The sequence below is a fragment of the Maniola hyperantus genome, chromosome 15, assembly GCF_902806685.2.
Source record: "Maniola hyperantus chromosome 15, iAphHyp1.2, whole genome shotgun sequence".
In the NCBI taxonomy this organism is placed as follows: domain Eukaryota; kingdom Metazoa; phylum Arthropoda; class Insecta; order Lepidoptera; family Nymphalidae; genus Maniola; species Maniola hyperantus.
Genome location: NC_048550.1, coordinates 6,411,076 through 6,435,426, shown reverse-complemented (window position 1 = coordinate 6,435,426; position 24,351 = coordinate 6,411,076). Strand labels below are relative to the sequence as shown.

Below are 24,351 nucleotides of genomic sequence, written 5' to 3'. Positions count from 1 at the left end.
TAATATCACCATCTATTGACTTTATTAATATGTACTTAATAATGAAAATAAAACGTGTGTAAATAACACTTAAGGAACCTACCATTACATTTCGCGTAGAAAAGATAAGTACATACTTACTTACAAAGCAATAATATGACGGTTTTACATTACAATAAAACCGATATTATGTGCCGAGAGGGAAAACATACAGCATTTATGTATGAAGAAGCAATTATGTACTCACCGCATATATGCGCGCTTCATCCATAAACATGTATATTCCTATGCAATAATGTAGTTTACCTTACCGGATATAGGGGCGCTAGTGTCTCACCCAGCAAGGCAGTGAGCCGCTGCCATCTTGGATGTCATAGTCTTCACCAGGAAGAAGTTCCTGCAATGCTGTATGTTTTCCCTCTCGGCACATAATATCGGTTTTATTGTAATGTAAAACCGTCATATTGATGTGCCTCCGGAAAACATACAGCATTTATGTATGAAGACGTGTTTGTTATCTGCTGGTGAAATGTATTACCCACAACGCTATGATGAATCAAAGGGAGTTAATCTGTCAATTGAATAACAAAAATATTAATCGTTAAGTTAGATCAAATAACCACGTCCCCTTCATTCATTGTCACCTATTAAAGTTATTGTTATTTCTAACCAGGGTTAATAAGTTAAAATATAATGTCTAAAAGACAAACAATTTAAATGATTTATGTCTGTAATTTTGATAAGGATTACTAAAACTCAAACCGGACCATATAATGATTATATTGATAAATAAGCTTCAGTTATTTTGAGATCTCCTCCGGGCAATAATGATTTCAACAAGAGTGTCTGGTAATCTCCAGTTACCACGAGATACGAGTATATCGTCCATTGATTGGTTATCTGTCCCCAAAGAAACTACTGTTGATCCACTGATGAATCCCTGGGGATACAGGAATGCTGCCACATTGCTTAAGAACTGAACTGTTCCAGTGATCTATTACAGTACGTGATGCGGCTTCAGTTTCATTACAGTTGGTGATAAAAAGATTACAATATATTTAAATTCTTAACTTAATTCTGCTTGACCTATTTTCCTGTGTCAAAGACATAAATGTAGTACTACTGTAGTATACTAGTACATTAATAGAGAATTATGTTTTCTGTTATACTATTATGTTTTGAAAGTGTCCATCCGTATTTATGTTAAGAGTGAGTGTCAGTCTTTGGGCCAAATAAAGTATATAATATATTTTTCCCGGTGACACAGACTTTCAGTTGTCAACCCTTCGTTCCAGGGCAACAATTGTCCATATAGGTTCGTCTAGATATCTCGGGAAGTGTGTGCTTAAATGAGAGCTTCTGTAGTTAGTGCTTGAGCTCTACCTTAAGGTCCTGTATGATAAATGGTTTAGTAATATTGAGTTTAGCCACGTCAATAATTGCCTAGTGTCCACATGTGGATCATAGAAAGTTAACCGCCACCAGGTTTCGCACCAGTTTAACCATTTTTGATGTCTGGTAGGTAGGTAGGACAAAAATTGCTTCCAACAAGCACCTGTTCTTTACTTCTCGTATAGACTACTCCTTTATTTGGGCACCCATCCTCAATTTTTTCAGCTTCCGTGTAAATGTCTGGTGGACACTGTAATGTCGTGACATCTATCAGAGTCCCTGATAGGTTCTATAGTTCATTTGAGCTCTGCTTTCAAATCTTGAAGCCCAAAGGTCTTTCACGTGCCACATTTAAGTACACCCCAGCTGCACTGGTTCAAGTAAGTCAGTACTTTTGGCAATTAGTTTGGAGAAGAAAACACCCATGCTAAATTGATGTCTCAATGACCTGTTGAAAGCATCTATAACTTGCTGATCAATCTTTGCAGTCGATAAAGACATCACACCATCTTTATTCCCTACTACAGTAATCTGTTGTGCTGCAACCAAATCGATCTCGGACGGCGCTTGAGGGAAAAGATGACACTCTGTGGGAGGTTTTCCTCGTGACAGCCTTGAGCCAATAATGTAATCTGTTATGTGCGGGAGTTCGATTGTTAGAATCAGTAAAACCCACGACTTTGTTCATTAAAATGAACGTTAGAACGAACGAGTGAGTGAACGAATGAGTGTTCGATTGAACTAAGACTTGCGATTTTTACAGAGTTCTTGTGCTGTCTTCAATTGCCACTATAACTGCATAAAGTTCCTTCTATTGCTGTGCTATCATTTTTGATGCACTCACCAAGTTTCTGGCATTAATTTCCCGTTTAATTGGGCACTAAAAGCCAATCAGAGGCATTATTCGCCAAGCAGTGAATGGCAGGTTTTAGGTGTACATATTGGCAGCCTGAGACATGTGGTTCCGCGCCGCCATGTCATTCCCTGTTCCACGATTGTGGATTCAGCAGTCTAAAACATATTATCGAAACGTTTGAGGCGTATTTGGATCTGATCAGAATGTAGTCTGCTTCTGGGAGTTACTAAACTGGCGAAGTCTGACTGTCCTAGCAACCGTTGCATTTCGTGAAGAGTGATTTCAGATATTTTCAGTAATAATTCTCTCAAAGGTCTCGTTGATAGTTTTTTACTCTTTATTATGGGCAAGAACATTGAATTTTCTTATAGTCTGCCAACGAATACCCAGGTATTGTAGGTCTTGTGTGAGTGTTAGAATTAACTTTTAGTAATTGATCCCGATGTTGCTTAACTTCGGTGATCGGACGAGAACCGGTGTCTTCAACATGGTATGGACGTTGGCTTTTGGTAATTGATCCCCCTGCCCCGAAGTTCCAAGGACCTCACGCTTCCGCAGCGTGAAGGCATAACCTGGATTGGTCTTAGTTGACCAGAATTGCCAGCCCAGAAGTTCCAAGTGCCTCACGGCTTCCGCAGCCTGAAGACATAACTTGGATTGGTCTTGATTGACCAGAAGGAAGTCGTCTAGGTAGACTAGCACTCGACATTCCTTCGCATGCAAGGTTTCCGCAACCGAGCATGTTACAGGTGGGGCGCTGCCGCCAGACCCAAAAATTAGACAGGTTGTCCAACTTTTGTTGTAGAAAGCTACGAACCGGTATGACAAATCAGACGGGATAGTTTTGTTTCACAAATTTGTTTCGTTCTCGAGGGTCGAAAATCAGACGCATCGATCCAACGTTTTCCTTCCGCAGAAAAAGCTCGGAGATAAAACTGGGCATTTCCTTGTGAACCACTTCTACTAGTTTTGGTCCAGTAATTCTTGTGTCATTTAAGTCGTGACAGGTGACCAGGTTGCATGTTGCATTATTTGTTTTGTGGGCATTACCGGGGGTAGTTTCTTGTATTAGGGTATTCGAAATACCGTAATTGACATTTACAAAAACTGTTTGCACCAAAAGCTTGCCAACGATATTAGAATGTCATTACATAACCTGTAACATATTGTGTTGGATAGGTTTTTCGATTGTAGGCATTTATAGCTGTAATATTTATAAATATGGGCCACCAGGGGATTGCATAAACGCAGTGAGTGTTGCTTTATCCAAAAAGAACCTCGTCACTATTGTTAAAAGCCAATCCGGTATTTGACAACTAGTCAAATCAGTATCCTATAAAGCGTTAAAACACACGCTCAGCACGCGAGGCCCCCTTGAAACACTGGCATGTGACGTCACAATGATTTGACGTACTTTTCCAGCTTAATCAATAATTTAAAATGGTTATCACACCCAAAACTAACAAAGGGTGCGGACCTCACATATCAGATATGTGAGGTCCGAGAGGCTTCCAGTGGAAGACCCTCCATTCAGCCATCACTGAGAAACCATTCACTTTTGACATATGCAAATACCGTATCCAAAATTTCCTTAGAGTATTTAAAATAAACATCTCCATGAAAATTCTGTCTGATATTCATCTCCTGCGCCTTACATATTATATTATGCTATACATTCGCCTGTTACCCAAACAATTTGTAAAGTTTGTTCTGATAATTTTTAAGACAAAGATGATTTGCTGAATGTTATTTATTTATTTAACCATCTTTATTGCTAATCATTATATTCAAAAGAATAAAAATGCAGGAGATACTTAGACCAAAGGGCGACTTTATCATCTGAATGTTTCAGTCATTTATTAAAGGGGGTATCTGGATTCTTAACTGAGTTCTGTTTGGTATAATAAAGCATTGGTGGTAACGGCCATGATGTCCTCAGTGGGGCCAAATAAGTGTTAGCTATTGTTTAGTGAGTACAGTTCTCCGTTATTTTCAGTTTACGAAACCCCTTTAAATGAGCAATTTAACCAATGTCTTGTTATAACCAACATCTCGCCACGTGGGCGAGATAAAATGTTATCATTCGATTCACTGGCGTAAAATTTAAATTACACTCAATTAACTTTGTACATAAAATAAATAGATTCAATAACCGATTATAGGTAACCATTGGGACTTTTCCTCGCCAAAATTTGTATTAAAGAAACCTAGATCCAGATTTAGATTTCGGTGTCGGTGTCGACACGTTCGTCAACCAAATCGCCATTTGTTTAATTTGGTTTCTCAATTAGCATCTCATTTGCATTAGATACACAATATGGTAAATGCATTATAAGATATGTAAGAAAACTCACCTGGTTGTATAACGCATCGATCCGAGGATCGATCGTTACCTGGTAATTTCTCGCCGTTTCTCTCGGGAGTCACTCTCAATCCTGCTCGTTGCTTGAATCGCTGCTGGATGTCGAGGTATCCCCTTTTTCAAGAGCCCTCTCAGGCACCAATAAGCGCGAAACACCAGATCGATTAGCTTACGTAGCCTATCGACATTGTTCGCGCACGTGGGGTCCAACCAAAATGTCCCCACGGTAATATTACGAAATAATAAGAAAATATATATCATGATCACCGTATTATCACATTTATTGCACTTATTGAAAATAATTTTTTTGCAAAGGAAGACGGATTAACGATATAATTTTAGATTCGACGCGCACGCGGCGAAAGTACACAACGCTATGACATCCAAGATGGCAGCGGCTCACTGCCTTGCTGGGTGAGACACTAGCGCCCCTATATCCGGTAAGGTAAACTACATTATTGCATAGGAATATACATGTTTATGGATGAAGCGCGCATATATGCGGTGAGTACATAATTGCTTCTTCATACATAAATGCTGTATGTTTTCCGGAGGCACATCAATATATAATATATTATATTGCATAAAACGGGTACATACCAAGATTAATTTAGCAATTATTAACTGCCGATATTTCGACTCAGTTGCATGTGTCGTGGTCACGACTGGATATTATGTCGTTAAACCACGAAATAAGCTTTAAATCAAAAGCAATGTAGAAGTTAAATGCTAAAATGCTAAGTAGTATTAGAGAGGTTACATACACGCGTTTAGTCTTCACGTATTATGCTTATCTACACGATCTTTTGGCATAGGTACGCACTTACACGCGCACTACGTTTCATTTGGTCGGTCCGTAGCAATATGGATTCCGACGAAGGAACGGCTCGCACGTATACGAGCTTGCAAGCGCGCTACGCTCGCACTAGATGCGCGGGTTATGTACCTACACAATAAAACGTTATTATCTAGAAATATAGAAAACTGAGTATCTCATTTTAAATTTGATCTCCCGGCTAATAGTAACATATACGAGTAAGTAGCATAAATACCATTGTTGCAATACAATTCGAGACAAGAAAAATATTAATATCGTGAACGTTTTATTCTCCGTTTTATCGGAAAGTAATAAAAGGCGCAGGATTTATTTTTAACTAGCTGATACCCGCGACTTCGTCTGCGTGGAATTAGGTTTTTTAAAAATCAGGTGGGAACTCTTTTATTTTCCGGAATAAAAAGTAGCCTATGTCACCCTGCAGGTCTTTATCTATACCCATGCAAAAAATCACGTCGATCCGTTGCACCGTTGCGACGTGATTGAAGGACAAACCAACAAACCAATAAACCAATAAACCAACAAACAAACACACTTTCGCATTTATACTTAGGGTACTGATAGCAACCCAACGAAAACTGTGGAGATACCCAAGAATACCGTGCATTCTCGACATACACTTTCAATGTATAAGCATTATGGAATTTAGCGACACACATTTACATAATAATTTCGATATAAATTTGTTCTAAGTTTTCTTTATCTAGATAATATAATCTATATTTCATTAATTATACTTTATTTTCTGTTTTATTACTGACTAGCTGACCCTGCGAACTTCGTTCCGCCTAACAGTCGATTCAAATTTTTAATTTTTTTTAAAATCCCACGATTTAGGACTACAGTACTTTGCAGCATCAGGATTGAGGAGTTAGGATCCGAAGTTCAATGATGTAGCCTATGCTTGGTACCTAAAATAATTTTGCATCATCCGCAGTTCCTGAAACATTATAGTTTAGGAGTGCTGTACCCTACATCATCAGGGTTGAGGAGTTGGGACTTGAAGTCTGAGAATAAAGTCGTTGCTTGGTACCTACAATATGAATTCACTATGAACACTTCCTGAATCTTGATAACTCAGGCGGGCAGTAACCCTGCAGCAGCAATCGAAACAATCTTTAAAATATCCCCTTTCTAACAAAAAAAGAATGAATGAAATCGGACTACGCGTTAGTGAATTACAACTCAGTATACATTTTAACTTTCATCCCCTCTCCTACGGGAACCATGCTGAATTTCGGGATAAAAAGTATCCTATATTCTTCCTCATAGTATGACCTCAAATCGTACCAAGTTTTATTGGAATCCATTCAGTAGTTTCAGCGTGATGCGCGGCCGTGATACAGACAGACAGACAGACAGACAAAAATGCAAAAAATTACAGTTTTGGGTTCAGTATCGATTATAGAGTGCCCTCGAAAAAAAATTTTCAAAATATCTTCAATGTACAGAATTTGACCTGTTACAGTTTTATTATAAGTATTGATTGATTGATTGATAATATCAAAACATGGCTAAACCATACAGTCATCTGAATAACATCACCTGGGTAATTATGATGACAATTATTACAGGCACAGCGCATAACTGATTAAGCTCCTGCGGTGTTGGAGCGCTGCTGGAGAGGTGACATTTGACGTAACAGAGCTGTCTCGATCTCGATATACAGAGCAACAAGGCTCTCTTGGCACTTGAATGACATTGACAGGGGGGCGCTGTTAGAGAACAAAGGCTTAGAATATGCAAACAAGATCAAAGGGGACACTTGACGGCAACGTTAGTTCCGATTTTCGCCACGCGCCAAGACAGCCTTTACACGTAATGAAGACAACTTCAATCACGTGTATAGTGTGTGCCGAGACAGTTCTGTTACGTCACATGTCAGTTATGCGCTATGCCTGTAACATACATTTGACTGTTATGTAATATATAAGTATTTTAAAATAATATCATTACATTATACCTACTTACCTCGTACTTAACCCGTTTTCTAGAATTACTTTAGATATTATAAATTTGGTCTCTGCTTTTTACCATAAAAATAAAAATGATAAAGAATTATAGTACGCCACAGGTTGAGATGGCAATCGGGATGGGGACTCACCGCGCACCCCGATACCCCGATTGCCATCTCGACCTGTCGCGGACTACAGGTAACAAAAACCAACAAAAAAGTCACTGCTATACTAGAAGCCTTTTTTAACTAAGTTATGATAATTGTGTTAAAGCTTAGAAGCAAGGCCAAGGGATAGAAAAATAAATTAATGTAAAAAAATTAAATTAATGTGCTAAAATTACTTTTAAACAACAAATTTTAACAAATTTACTTTTGGACTCAATGACATTATAGCATAGACAGATTGCGTTCTAGCTAGATTGTTGATTCAATGGTTTGCGAAGAAGTTCTCCATGTTCATTCGATATGAGAGGAAGGCAACAGATGAACACATTGAGTTGACAAAACTAAACCCTGTAGACAGGTCGGTTAACACAAGCTGACACGTTCACAGTACTCACATAAATGCAATTATATTATAGAGCATGTTTAAAAAAATCTATTAATGCGCGTGGCCGCCATTTTAGTGACGTCAGCACTAGACTGTAGTGTAGAGCTGATGGTATATTTTTATTTCGATGTTAATGAGACATGGTTCCAGCGCAATAGCAATTTGCGGTACTTACACCAAAGCTGTTTTCGTCCACCAAATCCTGTTTCACCAAATCACGTATATCATAATATGTAGTAGTAAAAACAAAACAATATCTTACTCTGTCACGCTCATAAGTGCGAGAGAGACAGAGAAGACATTGATAGACACTACACAAGCCTCGCGCTATTTGTGAATGTGTTGTACGTGCCAACTCTTATACATACATAGAGGTGAGATCAAACTAGTTTCTATTTTTACGAAATTATGACCACGAAAACCATGATTTGGATTCTGCCGAGGGTGTAGTAGGGCTTTTAGGAGACTTGGGGGTTGCAGGCTGTGATGACTTGGGGGTTGCAGGCTGTGATAACTTGGGCGTTGCAGGCTGTGAAGACTTCGGTGTTGCTGGCTGTGATGACCTCTTGTTGTCTTGTTCCTCTTTATTATCCGATTCTTCTAATGCACTTTGAACCTGAAAGTTAAGCAATTTATTATTTTCATTCGTACAGTTACCGAAGTTTGCGATTCCCTGCTTTCAGTTGTATAAGTTCCTAAGTATATGAGCTGCCTGGCAGAAATCACGCTCTTTTTTAGGGTTCCGTAGCCGAATGGCAAAAAACGGAACCCTTATAGATTCGTCATGTCTGTCTGTCTGTCTGTGTCCGTCCGTATGTCACAGCCACTTTTTTCCGAAACTATAAGAGCCATACTGTTGAAACTTGGTAAGTAGATGTATTCTGTGAACCGCATTAAGATTTTTACACAAAAATAGAAAAAAAACAATAAATTTTGGGGTTCCCCATACTTAGAACTGAAACTTAAAAATATTTTTTTCATCAAACCCATACGTGTGGGGTGGGGTATCTATGGATAGGTCTTCAAAAATGATATTGAGGTTTCAAAATGTCGATAAAATACGATTGTACTACGGAACCCTCAGTGCGCGAGTCTGATTCGAACTTGGCCGGTTTTTTTTAAATATTAAATATGGTTGACAATAAAAATGTTTAAATAAATAAAATTGTAAAATACCACTGGACAGTTTGACACAAAATTTTCGCAGCAGGAAGTGTAAAGATAGAACTCAAATGAAATTCTTAAACACAAACCTTTATGTTAGTTTTAGCTTGCATCTCCTGCTCGTAATTTCTGACATCTTCTATTGTCATGTTGAACCATTCGTCCATCCATGTAAATGCTTGCCGATGACCAAGAAGTAAGATTTCTCGAATGGCCTGATAAATAAAAATAAATACAGTTAGGTACACTACTACCGCTACTACTTTTGTTGAGCTATTGAAGCTCTAATTTTTAAAGTTGTGGGCAATAACTAGTTATTGATATACATACCACCTGCACATAGTCTTCAACTTTAGTCTGTAGTCCCCAAACCTCAAACTTAGCATGGACAACTTTATAGCAACACATAATAGGCTTCTGCGTGTCTCTCCAGCCTTCAGCAAGAGGCCCTCGGCCAGACTTCTCGGATTTAAACAGTTTGGGGTCCTCTGACTCTTTGTAGTGATGCGGTTTGATTTCATCAAATGCTATGTCCATAAAATCGACTTCTCTCAACTCTTGTTCTTCTGGTGTTAGGCCCAAACACTACAATTAAATAATAAGAAAAATGTAAGCAATAGCTGTTATTATATTATATAAAATATTCTTAGTTACAAGAAAATTAATTAGTTACAAGGCTAACTAGAAACTGTAATAAGCTTGCGACTCCTACATTCCACCTCAGGAAAGTCCAAAAGTTATTTGTGGGAATGGGTATAACCTTTTATAACAAAATTCCGCAATCTATTTTGGACTTGCCTTTACACAAGTTTCAAAAAATCAGTATGCTCATGAAAACAGCATATTACATAATTTAAGAGCGTGGATGTGACCTGCAGCTCGTTCCAGCAACGCGCGGGACTTTAAATACTTTTTTATACATGGCATAATATTGTATATCAAATTCTTGCTGGTTCTACTCCATAGGAAAGGCATTCCAAACCAGTGGTAACTGCATTTGACAATTCAAAAGTAGTTGTAAAAGTTTAAGTGAATAAAAAATATTTTTTTTTTTAATTTATTTGATAGTAGGTATGAACTTGTTTAATTAGAACTTGAGGGGCATGTGACCCAGTTAGTAACAGCGCATACAAAACGATCACACTGATTAACCAACATTGACCACAGTGAGTAACTGGATGAGTGACAGACTTTGGGTGTTCAAATGTCCTTGGTGCCTCAGAGAGCATGTTAAGCTGATGACTGTTCCAGTTTCTATAATCTGATAATTGCTGTTAAAGATTCAAAATCTCGTTCTCTTAGTAAAGTTGTAAATATGCCCAAGGCCATGGGAATTCATCATCATCATCATCAACCGATAGACGTCCATTGCTGGACATAGGTCTCCTATAGGGATTCCACACGCCACGGTCTTGCGCCGCCTGAATCCAGCGGCTCCCTGCAACTCGTCTGATGTCATCCGTCTACCTAGTCTTGCAACGCTGCGCCTTCCGGGGCGAGGTCGCAATTCCAGCTCCTTGGGACCCCAACGTCTATCGGTTTTCCGGGTCATGGGAACTCATTACATTACTATCCCAAGAATACTGCTACTATTATATAAATAATGGAAAGGGGTCACAAACGAATGACAGAAATGAGGAATACACTGAGAGAAAGAGATATAGTTTTTAAACTTTAAACTTATCTTTTATATTGGCAATATAAAAGTATATAAAATGAGAATAATTATTATTATTTATTATTGATAAAAATATTTTTAGGTCAAATAGAATTCCTTCCTAGCAAATAGTAGTCAGAAATTCCTTATAGATTGGAATAATTCATTAGTTTCCTGTTATAATATAATGGGTTTTACAATATTCAGAAAGACAGAAACTCACATTTTCAGTATTCCCATTGTTATCCTCATATCGAGTCTGAATAGATATTGAAAATTTTGGAATAAAGGAACACTGGAAAAAGAACAACAATTGATCAAAAAATGAACACAGAGACAATTAAATACATCAAAACAGAAATAAGAGTATTTACTTACTGTATATTCTATGAAGTTTAAAGATGCCATGAAAAAAAAATGAATAATTTAGTAAAATAACATAATAGGTATAAAGATACATTATGGTCATTATAATATTGTGGAGCTGGCGAACAGAACTGAACTAGTCCATGATGTTAAAATTTACTCTGATCCAGTTTTGTTTGAAAACACACGTTTTGAGGCTATGTTTACCCAACTTTGCGCTGAATAACAGAGATTGTTGTAACTGGACCAAGATACTACAATTTTTAAAAACCGGTCAAGTGCGAGTTAGGCTCGCGCAACGAGGGTTCCGTACTACAGTCGTATTTTTTCGACATTTTTTTACGATAATTCAAAAACTATGATGCATAAAAATAAATAAAAATCTGATTTAGAATGCACAGGTGCAGACCTTTCATATGATACCTTACTTGATATAGTTAACTTACTTCGAAAATAGAAAATACTAATTATTAGTTCATGACCACAATTCTTTTTTGTGTGATGTAACCACAAATTCACGGTTTTCCGATTTTTCCCCGAATGTCTGCTATAAGACCTACCTACATGCCAAATTTCATGATTCTAGGTAAACGGGAAGTACCCTGTAGGTTTCTTGACAGACCAACAGACAGACAGACACAAGAAAGTAATCCTATAAGGGTTCCGTTTTTCCTTTTGCGGTACGGAACCCTAAAAATGTGCTATAATTAAAAGAGGACTATTCTGGTTCTCTTCACCGTCTCATCAGTACCCTTATTATAAATGCTAAAGTGTGTTTGTTTGTTGGTTTGTCGTTCAATCACGTCGCAACGGTGCAACGGATTGACGCGATTTTTTGTATGGGTATAGATATATAAGACCTGGAGAGTGACATAGGCTACTTTTTATCCCGGAAAATCAAATTCCCACAGGATTTTTAAAAAATCTAATTCCAAGCGGACGAAATCGCGGGCATCAGCTAGTCCATTCATAATTACCTGTGATTGTGTATGGGTAGTAATTCCATGCTTTTTCAGTAACATAGAAAATCTTTGGCGTTATACTTTGGATCCAATAAGGTAAGTGGCTGGAAATATATTTTGTCAATTAGCACAGTAAATATTAATAACTTAGAGTATAAATACCCTATGTTAATAAGCTGGGATTAGTTGGACGCCTGCCTCCTAATAAGAGGTGGGGGGTTCCGCCATGCACCTCTAACTTTTCAGAGTTATGTGCGTTTTAAGAGCACTCCCCTGCCACTCCCACACCCTGCTCAATAATCTGATTGCTCAGCACCAACAATTAGATGTTTTTAATATTAGTATATGTGAATTCAATAAACTATGTATATGTAACTTCTGACTCTGTATGCAATTTGATGTTGCTGTAAGCAATAAGCATACTGAGGATATCTCTATATATAAAAATGAATCGCTGAATGTGTTGCTGATAGCAAATCTCGAGAACAGCTGAACCAATTTCACTAATTCTTTTTTCATAATATTCCTTGAAGTACGGGGATGGTTCTTACTGAGAGATTTTTTTTTAAAAATCCTGAAAAAGAATCGACTGTTAGGCGCTACGAAGTTCGCCAGGGCAGCTAGTTTCTTAATAAATCAATTAAATATGACTTGCTTTAACGGCGAAGTAAAACATCGTGAGGAAACGTGCATACCACACAGTTCTCTATAATGTTCTCAAAGGTTTGTGAAGTCTGCCAATCCACACTTGGCCAACATCGTAGACTATGGCCAAACCCCTTCTCATTCCGAAGAGACCTGTGCTCTGTAGTGAGCCGGTGATGGGTTGATAGTGATGTATAAATACCTTATTCAATTTTGTTACACTTGGTTGGAATGATAGGAAACATAAAATATTTTATTCCGGTGATGTGAGCATGAATTTGGGTAACGAGCATTTATACTGTGAACTCTTTATGCCACTTATAGTGCCACTCGGACTGCACATCGTCGAATGTTAAATACAATTACTGAAGTAGGTAGGAACCTCACTTCTTTAACATAGAAGTATCCAGGGCAAGTACAATAGTGACAACAGCACTAGGAGGATAATGTGAATGCAGAGGAATGATTAATGTGGTGTGAATATGTAAGCAAGAACTTGAGCTTACCTGGATAAGTGTATTCTCTTCTCGGTAAATTGCCCAACTCCGTTTATTTCATCGTTAACTTGCTCATTCGCTATCACCTCAACGCCTTCACCATTACTCGATTGCTCGAAACTGTGACGAGCAATCATATATAACTGCCCGATACGATACTAAAAAGTAAAAATATCCAGAATTTGTACGATAACCTGAATTTTAAAAAGGTTTAGCCTGCATCTATACAATACATTTTTGTGTTTAAATGTGCAATTCATACCTCTTCAACGGTCATTGGCATACAAATTCTGTATTCCTTTGTAAGCACCATTGTAAAGATTTTCTATGTTTCAGGAAATGTAAATTACTTTCTGATAAAAATATTTAACTTATTTAATACAAGATCCAACTCAGGGTCATCAATCTTAGAACAAAATATAGCATAGTACTTCAATTCCACAGATTAATAGGGATACTACGTATCAGATGGCTCACGGGCAAACAAATTTTGACACCCTTGAAATGCAGCCCGTGATTGGTCGATCATCTGTCAAACTCTATTTTGCTATTTCTCTACTAACCAATAGAATCAGATTATTTGAGCCAGTAGCTTGGCAAGATATTTTTTTAAATTGCCTCCTTTGCGCGGCTCTGAATTCTAGTTTTGTATTTTAGAGGAATTTTTTCCTGCAGCTTTAGCTTCTTGTATTTTGAAATTGTTTTATTAGGTACCTAAAGGGTTTTTTACTTAAATAACCTAAATTAATTGATTCTAAAAATAAAAAACACATTTTATTTCAAGACATTTATTTATTTTCTTTTAAATCTTTTAAAACCTTTATTAAATATCGATATGATTTTGGCCCCTGATTAAGTAAGGATAAGAATTTTTTTTTTTCATCTTCTGTAAACCTTCTTTGTTTCTTCTTCTTTCCGCACAATCTTAATTGCATTGTGAGTATTTTTTTGGCAATTGGGTTCAATTTTTCCAATTTTTGATACACATTTTCACTGTCCAAGCTTTTTTATGTCTACGAATAAGGTTAAGAGTTTTTTGGGAAATCCTATATTTCTTGTAAAGATGTTTGCATTTTGGTGAAAGAACCTCAATTATTCTTTTAATGATTCTAGGATTCCTTCTCTTTTTAAGTGGCATGGTAGTGGAACCTGGAATTGCAAGAGTATTATATATAATTACAATTGATATATTGGGTACCTGTTATAAAAATTACATGTTTGATTTGATTTGCTCTAATAAGTATTTGCACTATGTGCATAATATGTTATGTATGTGCATATTAAAAATATAAATAAATCTTGTTTATAAAGTACTAGATGATGCCCGCGACTTCGTACGCATGGATTTAGATTCTTAAAAATCCTGTGGGAACTCTTTAATTTTCCGGGATAAAAAGTAAGCCTATGTCCTTCCCCGGGTTGCAACCTACCTCTGTACCAAATTTCGTCAAAATCGGTTGAACGGTTGAGCCGTGAGAAGCTAGCAGACAGACAGACAGACGGGACACACTTTCGCATTTATAAGATAAGTATGGATGGGTAACACCGCGATTAATTTGTTAATTGTTATACACATTTAAATATCTCATTTAAGCTTAAAAACATAGTCTAGTAATAACTTATTTATGAAAATTTTGACCTGTAGTTAACACTGATCAATGAAAAGAGCAGATATCCTTATTCCTGTGGTTACTATATTAAGGCTATTAATAAATAGATGATTACCTGAGGAAATACTTTGTTGACAATCTGTAATCGAATATTCTTCTAATTTTCTTTTAAAAGTAGTGGGCAATCCTTCTAAAAAATAAGTTTAATGAGTACAAATAGGCAAACATCGATAAAAAAGTTTGATATAGTAAGTTATTTAAAACACTCCAAGGTTCTTTTATCTATCTCTTTTAGCTATCTTTCAAAGTTAGCAAAGAAACGACTTATTAGTAATATTATTATGAATATTGTTTCAAATAATAATAAATTATATTTTCTTACCTAAAAGCTCATTTTCACTTGCTGATTGTGATGTTTGCAGCTGTGTACAATAGTTGTGGTCATTATATATATTTTTGGAAGCATAATAATTATGATCAAGGTCAATCTTCTCTGATCCTGAAAGTAAATTAAATATTAATCATTTTAAAATTAAAGGCCAAAATTAGTGCTACACGGTGGTAAGATGATTCAGGCATAGAAATACATTTTCTTCGGTTTGGTTGTAAAATGTATGCTAAAGAAGGTTGTGATACATTGGACAAAACAACTGGACTGTGATTAGAGGAATGATATGAACAATATACAATACAAAAAGCCATGAAAACTTACTAGTACAAATTTCTTCAGAATCATGCAGTGTAATGGATGGAGTACCACTGAGGATCTCAGATTGCAGGAACAAAGTAGGAAATGCTGTTACTGCAAGACGAGATTTTTGTGTCACAAAACGCTTTTCAAAGTGCTTATGACACAATTGAGACTTATTTTTAAGATCTATTGTACTTTTACTTCGCAAAACATCACAATTTATATACTTAAGCCACTTTTTGAGTCTTTTGTCACACTGTGGAAACTTATGTAATATAGCGTCTTTTCGCGTACTGTTACAATCGGGAACACAGCACTTATAATACATTCCAATAAATTATATTGAAATAATGTACTATAATAACAATTGTTGCGAAGGGAACAGAAATGTACGGAAATAAATCGACGCAACCACCCTGCTCAACGCTTAACAACAATAACAAAATGGCGTCAGGCAGGCAGCAGGCAGTGAACGTGTGTTATTGTATCGTTCTGTGGTCGAATCTGTCAACTTCTATTTTGCTATTCGCATTTGGAAGGGAACGGAATTTGTATGGCCGTGAACCGCCCGTGTTCAATTCATTTAGTACCAAAAGGCAATAGCAGACCGCGCTACTGTGACTGGACAAATTCGATATATTATTCTGTGGTCAAGGCATCCCATGTTTAATTTTTCTACCAAATTGGTAGTTTAGTTTACATTAACATATTTGTATTTTAAAGAAAAAAATATTCTCTAACCATTAATTTCTATTTACCAATATTTTATTTGGTTCTACCTTTGGTATGTATCATTGATTTAATAAATATTCTTGAAAATAAAATTGTCAGACAATTTTTTGCTATTGATATGGTAGAAATTGGGCAAACAACCTGGTCTGTGCTGGCGGTCGTAATGTTTTCTGATTTTGCTATTTTCAATACCTTTTGTAACTATTTAAAGCCAGTTTTTAGTGATTTCACGCTACGTTTAGCAAACCAGTGAACCTAACCCACGCAAAGTAAGCTGTCAGAGATTCTAGTGTTTTGAGACCAAAGAAATTTTAAGTTTTCCGTACCCATGTTTGAAACAGAGACTTCCAGTGTTTTGAGACAGAACTCCAGTGTTTATTTACGAGACAGGACTCCAGTATAGTTGTAGTTAGGTACTAGTTAAGTTTAGTGAACATTTCTTACAAGAGGGGCTGTATTCCAGGCTGTTCAGGTTCACTGCAGGTTTGTAAATGTCATTGTAATACCGTCATAGGTATCTACTTTAATCCTTGAATGCAATTTTTATTAAATTCCTTGAACTTGATGACAATATGGTTCACGCATAGGTTTTTCTTTATGTATTGGGCGTTCCGATCCAGTGATAGATTCTCTTGACGATTCGAAAGCACCTATTTACAAGTTTATTTGAATAAAGAAGTAGGTATTTCTTTAGTTTTTCTAGACCAAATTCCTATCATGATCAACACATCGCTGGCTCACTACAGAGCACGGGTCACTTCTTAGAGTGAGAAGGGGTTTAGCCATAGTCTACCACACTGGCCATGTGCGGATTGGTAGACTTCACACCCTTTGATAACATTATGGAGAACTTTCAGGTATGCAGGTTTCCTCACGATGTTTTCCTTCACCGTTAAAGCAAGTGATATTTAATTAGTTAAAACACACAACTCCGAAAAGTTAGAGGTGCATGCCCTAGATTGAACCCCGACCTCAGATTAGATGTGATTAGATTAATTGAGTCAGATTTAGTGAACATGTTATGAACTTGTGACCATACTAAGATACTCATATTTTTACTTTTCAGGTTTAGAAAATGTCCTGCATGAATTTCCAAATCGTGCAAAAGATTTGAATCTTTTTATGACCTGGATTCATAATATTGATATCTTGAAACTAAACTACTCGGCACCAGACCCCAGTCCTCAGGCAACTTTATAAACTGTTTTAGGATAAGGAAGAGTGATTAGGATTAATTTTGGTAAAAATAAAGATTAGAATCCAAAAATTTCTATTATTTAAAAATATGTGTTCAGATTAATTATTATAGATTTTTTTTAAATTTACATGATATGTTAAATTGTAAGGGAGTCAAATATTAATAAATAATTAATCTGAACACAATCCTACCTTCCATAGCAGTCCTATATGTATGTATTATATGTATAGGTATGAACCTATAAAGCAGTCTATATATATAGGTAGGTATGTACATATTATGAATATTAGTTCCGTTCGTCAGATACAGATGGCGCTACTAAGCTGTTGCCACTATTAGCTCGCGAGATAGGTACCTAGTACTCTATTTCCATATGTTAAAAGTACTCTGTGATCCAACTGGATCCAACTTGACCAAAGAGTATTAAAATATCACCGTATAATATACAGACTTGTAGTGATTACATACTCTTTGGGCCAAAGTGCCACACATTGTTCTGAGGTCTGTTGAGGCCACACCACAGAATACATTTACTCCAAGGAGGCCACACATGACACAGTACACCAAGTACACACATTGACACTGCACTTTTGAGCAAAGTGCAGTGTCAAAGAGTAATTATTGTTTATTAGAGTCCGTTTTAGGATCGATAAAATTCAATTAAATAAATAATATACTTTGAGAAAACATATTTTTATTATAAGACATGTTAGAGTGACATTTAGGAAAGTTAAAAAGAATTAGAATAAAATAGACAGCCAATAAATTAATACAAAACCTTCTTTAACAAGTGATCGTAAAATAGAAGAAATAACATTTCACAAGTAATTACCTCTGAGCGAGAGGGACTAAGTATAGGTAGTGCCTATAGGGGCACGCTGGTTGCTTATCTGTAGGTATATCTGTGAAACAAGATAATATTTATACTCTGATTTTTAATTCGGTGGAATTCTGACGTTGTCATTTTAATATGGGAGTTATTTGTATGAAAGGTGACCACCACCCAAGAAGAAACGTCAGAATTCCACGGAATTAAAAATCCGACTATAGTAACCATAGAGTACATTGGCACCGGAACATTGTAGCTGATGCCCGCGACCATAGATTATCTACTATATACTAGAGATAGATGTGCGACTCTAGATTTCTTTTTCAAAGTTACGCGTGTGCTCACATCTAGAGGGCACTAAAAGCGCGCTAGGCGTGCGAGAGCGCGAAAATTTAAATGCTATTTAAATGTACTTTACTAGAATATTTTATATTTTTGAACATGTTTTAAAAAAATATCAATAATTCCATTAACGTTTGTTTAAAACATGTTTAAAAATATATATTACAAGACTGACTCTTTAAGATACTAAAACACTATAGAAATAAAAAGGTTTTAAGGTTTTGTAAAATATTTTATTTTCATAAATTCGTAACTAGGTACATAAAATACATACCCAAATTCAAGACCCACGAGATTGTGAAATAGGTAACGCTCAAATCCAAAATTTTTGGTTATTTACTTTTCATAACTTTCATATTACTACCACAACTGGTGTATTTCAACGATCTTCAAACTGGTGATTGCAAATTTGATAATTCGTAACTATATATTATTTCATTATCAGTCTTGCTTTCTAAATGTTGTCCTACTATCTCTTTTCATTGTTTAAATGGTTTCAAAGAGAGGAGTAGCCAGGTTTTGGAAAGCCATGCAAACATCTGAAAAAGTAATAACATAAAATAGGTATGCATGAAGGTACGGACAGACGTGCTCAAAAAAAGCGTGCTTTTATGCTAGCTTAATGTTAGCATGCTCATGCAACTGTTCACATTTGCCAGCAATAAGCATGCTTAAATAAACTGTAGAGTTATATGTTGTATGTTGTACTGAGTACATGCTAATAAGCAAACCCTGTTCAGACGCGCTCGGAGCACGCCCCCTTCTACCCGCGCCTCAGGTAGCATGCTCGAAAATCAAACGTCGGTTGATTTTTGAGCATGCTCGAAATAAGCATGCTCATTACATGACACACGTGCTACTAATGAGCACTTGCTCAATAAAAGCATGCTTTCGTGCTAGTAATGAGCACGTCTGTCCGTACCTTTAGTCTATACTTACTTATTGTATTTAATTAGTTGATAGCTGATACCTATAATATAAAAATAACTTAGTCAATAAAGTTCAAAACAAATGTTGTAAGTACACTTAATCACAAAACAAAAAATTTACAGAATTAGTAGTTAATAATCCATAGCAATATGATAAATGCAAAAGTGTGTCAACCTGTCTGTATGCTAGCTTTTTACAGTAAATTTGTGTAACCGTTTATGATGAAAGTTAGTACAGAGATAACTTGCATCCAGGTAAGGACATAGGCTTCTTTTGTCACGGAAAACTCAAACAGTTCCCATGGGATTCCCAAAAACCCTAAATCCACGTAGACAAAGTGGTGGTCATCATCTGTTTGGTACAGAGATAGCTTGCATCAGACGGTTGTAACTTGTAGGCCACATTTATCCCGGAAAATTGGACTTCTCACGGGATTTCTAAAATAGTTTTTTCGAGCGGACGAAATCGCAGGAACTATATACCTAGTATCATGATAAAATACCTAATGTGCTAATGGTGATTTTATACTTACCGAATTAGTCACATCCAGACACACATCGAGATCTCCGTGGCATTTTTCTGCACAAATATATTCACAGAAAAATCATTTCACAAAGCAAAAACAAGTCCGGAATCCGTAGCCGTGGTCAATCGTTCAGGCATGAATCGAGTCACTAAATCAATCCTTAGAATATAGTTATCGAGGTGGTGAAAGGAAATACAGACTACAGAGTCCTGTTATTAAAGCAGGGTCAGATAAATTTAACAGAAATATAAATATTTACAGCACACGAAAACATGAAAACTGGATGAAAACTTGGTTATAATTTATTAATGTCATTAAAATTACACCAATGTGCCCGCCATCTATTGACGTCTTTTGTAAACTGTTCTCTATTTGTTTAGCCGTGCTCGCGCTTAGATGGCACCACAAGCGATTTTCAATTTGCGATTTTTTAATGTTCTAGAGTTGCACCCCTATGCCCGCGACTTAGTTCCCGTCGATTTACGTTTTTCAAAATCCCACGGGAACTCTTTGATTTTCCGGGATAAAAAGTAGGTAGCCTATGTGTTAATCAATAATGTACTCTGTGGTGTTAATCCAGGGTATAATCTATCTCATCTATCTCCATTCCAAATGTCATCCAAATCCGTTCAGCCGGATTATCAGGCCGCCGCCCGGCATCACTTGCCGTGCCGTTTGCTTGGCAGCCGCAAAGCATAATTTTAGTTCAGTTGTGACAGCCGGGTATAATGCTAATGGTGTGCACTTTGTGTTCCTGACACGGCATCGTACTGGAACGCTAAATCGTTTGGCGGCACGGCTTTGCCGGTAGCTAGCTACGGCCGAAACCTCCCACCAGACCAGACCAGAGATTTAGAAATTATGAAATTCCAAACCCCTGCTGGGATGAACCTGGGACCTCCCACTAATAAGACCACAGCGCCAGGGAGGCCGTCGTTTGCCTCGCAGAAAGTGGCAGACCGCAGAGGTAGTCATGATAGAAAACTATTAAAAAAAACCGGCCAAGTGCGAGTCAGGCTCGCGCAATGAGGGTTCCGTACTACAGTCGTATTTTATCGACATTTTGCACGATAATTCAAAACTATGATGCATAAAAATCTGTTTTAGAATGTACAGGTGAAGACCTTTTATATGATACCCCACTTGATATAGTCACTCACTTCGAAAGTTGAAAATACTAATTATTAGTTCATGACCACAATTTAATTTTTTTTTGTGTGATCTAACCCTAAATTCACGGTTTTCAGATTTTTCCCCAAATGTCAGCTATAAGATCTACCTACCTGCCAAATTTTATTATTCTAGGTCAACGGGAAGTACCCTGTAGGTTTCTTGACAGACAGACAGACAACAAAGTGATCCTATAAGGGTTCCGTTTTTCCTTTTGAGGTACGGAACCCTAAAAATGATGTAGGTCGTTTGCGTAACAGTTCTTTAGATTTTTAAGAATGACTTATGATTTATGAAGATTTGTAGTTTTGCTGCATAAGCAACACAGCTTCGTTATCCCAATTAAATGACATTTTAATTTGTTTTACGCATCTCGAATGCCGGGAGGAAACTAACGCTGGCTCCCCGCCGCTCAAACCGCACCGGCCATGCCAGCGCAGCGGCTCGTTTGTGCGGCAAGACCGGGCGGCGGCTCAACCCGCCCGGCTTGTTGGGGGCATGCCCGCCGGTATACCTAGTGTGTAGGAGCGTAACAGGCAAAATCCTCCAAAATCGATCTTGATAAATTTTTTCGGAAATCTGGACTTTCTACATACAAACGAATTTTAATTTCTATTTGAATTTTATACAGAAAATATTAAAAACTATTATTTTATGTGGTTTAAACTTTAAAGTATTAAAAATCCATAAACATGGGATCTGTGTGGGATTTTTTATTCACCAATAAGTATTTTGTAGTCTTTGCATTTGCAGTCCTAATTAGACATGCTGCATGAAATTACAATTTCAATACAATCAACAAATAGGTACATTAACAAAATTATAAATAAGCTTTGTTATTTAGGTAAGTAACAAATAATTTTATAAATAGAATCAATATAACTACAGCTAGTATACATAAATAGAAGCTAAGTCATCATAATCATAAGTCCTCTTCAAGAATAAATCTACTAATGATACCCCTCTTATATTATGGAGACCAGAATTAATTGGGAGGGCAGTTAAATTAATAAATGTGGCTTTTCCCGGTTCCAGTGGACCCAACTTTCTATTTGAAATACCACACCAAAGCAGGCTTGAATCTTGTAGTGAACGAAGTTTCAATATTAAATCCAGAGTTCTATCACTGGCATTGACTATTTTACAACTGAAATTGAACGGTTCATCAATAGGTACTTTGCTAGGTAAGTTTTCATATGTTACTCTGATATCTCCATAATCAGTGGTCATCCTTTTAAGCTGACTTGTCTGTAATCTGCCTTTCTCTCCCAGGTTAGATCTCCAGACAATATCCAGTTTCCCAATATTCTTGGCCGCAGCAATTAATTTAATATCTCTCGAAATGTTGTCCTTAGGAGTGAGGCAATATAAATACTGACAACTCTCTTGGGATTGTAGTAGTGTCACATCCCCAAATACCGATAACCCATTACTATCTTCATTCAGTGAATTTACTGTGAACTGAGGGGAGCTTTCTAATGAAACTTGCTCGAGTATGATCGGCCCTGAAGTAATGTTTTGCACTTGCGCTTCAACAAACACATCATCCGACTCAGCATTATAAAACTTAGTTTTTACATCTAAAGGTTTCATGACTTCAAACTTAAAGAATTTGCGAAATGAAGCCAACGTATTGTAATTAGACATGTAAGTTACTTCGCAAACTAAAATATGAGTGCCTAGATCCTTAACTTCATGGTGTATTACATCACTGAGTGTTTCATCTACATCTAGCATAAGAGGAGCTGAATTCTGTTGAGTTGTTAGTGGGATCCTGTATGAACTCGTTTGTAAGTCTGCTTTGATAGATACACTTTGAACAGGTTGGTTTGTTTCATTATGAACACAAACATAGCACGAAAATGTCTCGCCTAAATATATATTGCCAAAACTCTGAGGCAGTAACAGAAACTGTCCAGCGGCCAGTGTCTCCATTTGAACGACCGATGTAGCATCATCCTTTAAATAATTGTTCAAAATATTTCCTGGCAAATCCTTAAAGTCACAAGTGACAATTTTAGGACTAATCAATGCAGGTTTTGTCAGCCTCATTACTTTTAGAGCCACTAAGTGTTCAACAACTTCTTTACCATCCATTATTAAGAAATTTAGTATCTATTTACGAATTATTTTATTTCTGCAACTTTACAAAAGCAACTTGTTCAAATCACCCAAATCACTTGTTTTGAGACATTACGGAGATATTACTTAGTCTATGGTTCTGTGTAAAACGCTGGCACAAAAAAGAAAGTCTCAGCAGTACTTTACTCTATGGTAAATCTATCTACTCTATGGCGTTTTTTAAAACTGGTTTTACGGCTCTAGGTTCTAGCCTTTTTGAGCATGTTAAAACGTTGTGATTGATTACATCTCAGACTAAGGATCAAGGAGACTTGGCATCAAAATAATAATACCTTGTTAGAGCAAGCTAGATGTGTACAAAAGCTCTGAAGAGTACAACAAAAAAAAGCTAAACTATGACAAAGACAAAAAACTGTGTTTACATCTCTATCACTCTTCAGAGCTTTTCTATATACCTAGCTTGCTTTAACAAGGTATTATTATTTTAATGCCGACCTTGATCCTTAATCAGTTACATTTTTTGTTGTGAGTTGAATTTACATACCACAAAGGTAGTAGTGTTAGTGTAGTGAAGGTAATAGTGTTCTGTGACCACGAATCTGTGGAAAAGAGTGATCTGTCATATATGTTACTAGCTGACCTGCCCCGGCTTCGCTCGGGTGGAGTTTAGAAAATTGAGGGGGAGGTTGAATTAAATTTTTCTCTCCGTAAGAACCATCCTCGAACTTCAAGAAATATTATAAAAAAAGTATTAGCGAAATCGGTTCAGCTGTTCTCGAGATTTGCGATGAGCAACACATTTAGTGATTCATTTTTATATTATAGAGCCGCGCGGGTACCTTACTCATAGATCTAAGCTCCCCTCCCGCACGCGCACCCCCGCCTTGGTGACGCCCACTTCGCAACGGGCCGTGCAGCAGAAATCGTAATATTTTAATTTCGCCATAACTTCAAAACCAAACGTCCAATTTTAATCATTCAAAGACCAAATATTATCTCCATAAACTGTTCTTAGTGAT

General features: G+C 36.7%; 2 protein-coding genes across 2 annotated transcripts; both read right to left on the bottom strand.

Moving 5' to 3' along the window:
* Positions 1 to 216: 216 nt before the first annotated feature.
* Positions 217 to 13,794, bottom strand: rdgBbeta (cytoplasmic phosphatidylinositol transfer protein 1). Its single transcript, XM_034976568.2, has 8 exons — positions 13,485 to 13,794; positions 13,232 to 13,380; positions 12,096 to 12,184; positions 11,131 to 11,138; positions 10,976 to 11,047; positions 9,426 to 9,680; positions 9,185 to 9,310; positions 217 to 8,547 (listed from the first exon to the last, which is right to left on the bottom strand). Exons 1-8 carry the CDS (start codon positions 13,533 to 13,535, stop codon positions 8,338 to 8,340), a joined length of 960 nt encoding a protein of 319 aa, XP_034832459.1. The 5' UTR covers positions 13,536 to 13,794; the 3' UTR covers positions 217 to 8,337.
* Positions 13,795 to 21,948: 8,154 nt separating this feature from the next.
* Positions 21,949 to 23,477, bottom strand: LOC117989231 (trafficking protein particle complex subunit 13). The gene has a single exon (XM_034976567.2). It carries the CDS (start codon positions 23,345 to 23,347, stop codon positions 22,139 to 22,141), a length of 1,209 nt encoding a protein of 402 aa, XP_034832458.1. The 5' UTR covers positions 23,348 to 23,477; the 3' UTR covers positions 21,949 to 22,138.
* Between the last annotated feature and the right edge of the window lie 874 nt (positions 23,478 to 24,351).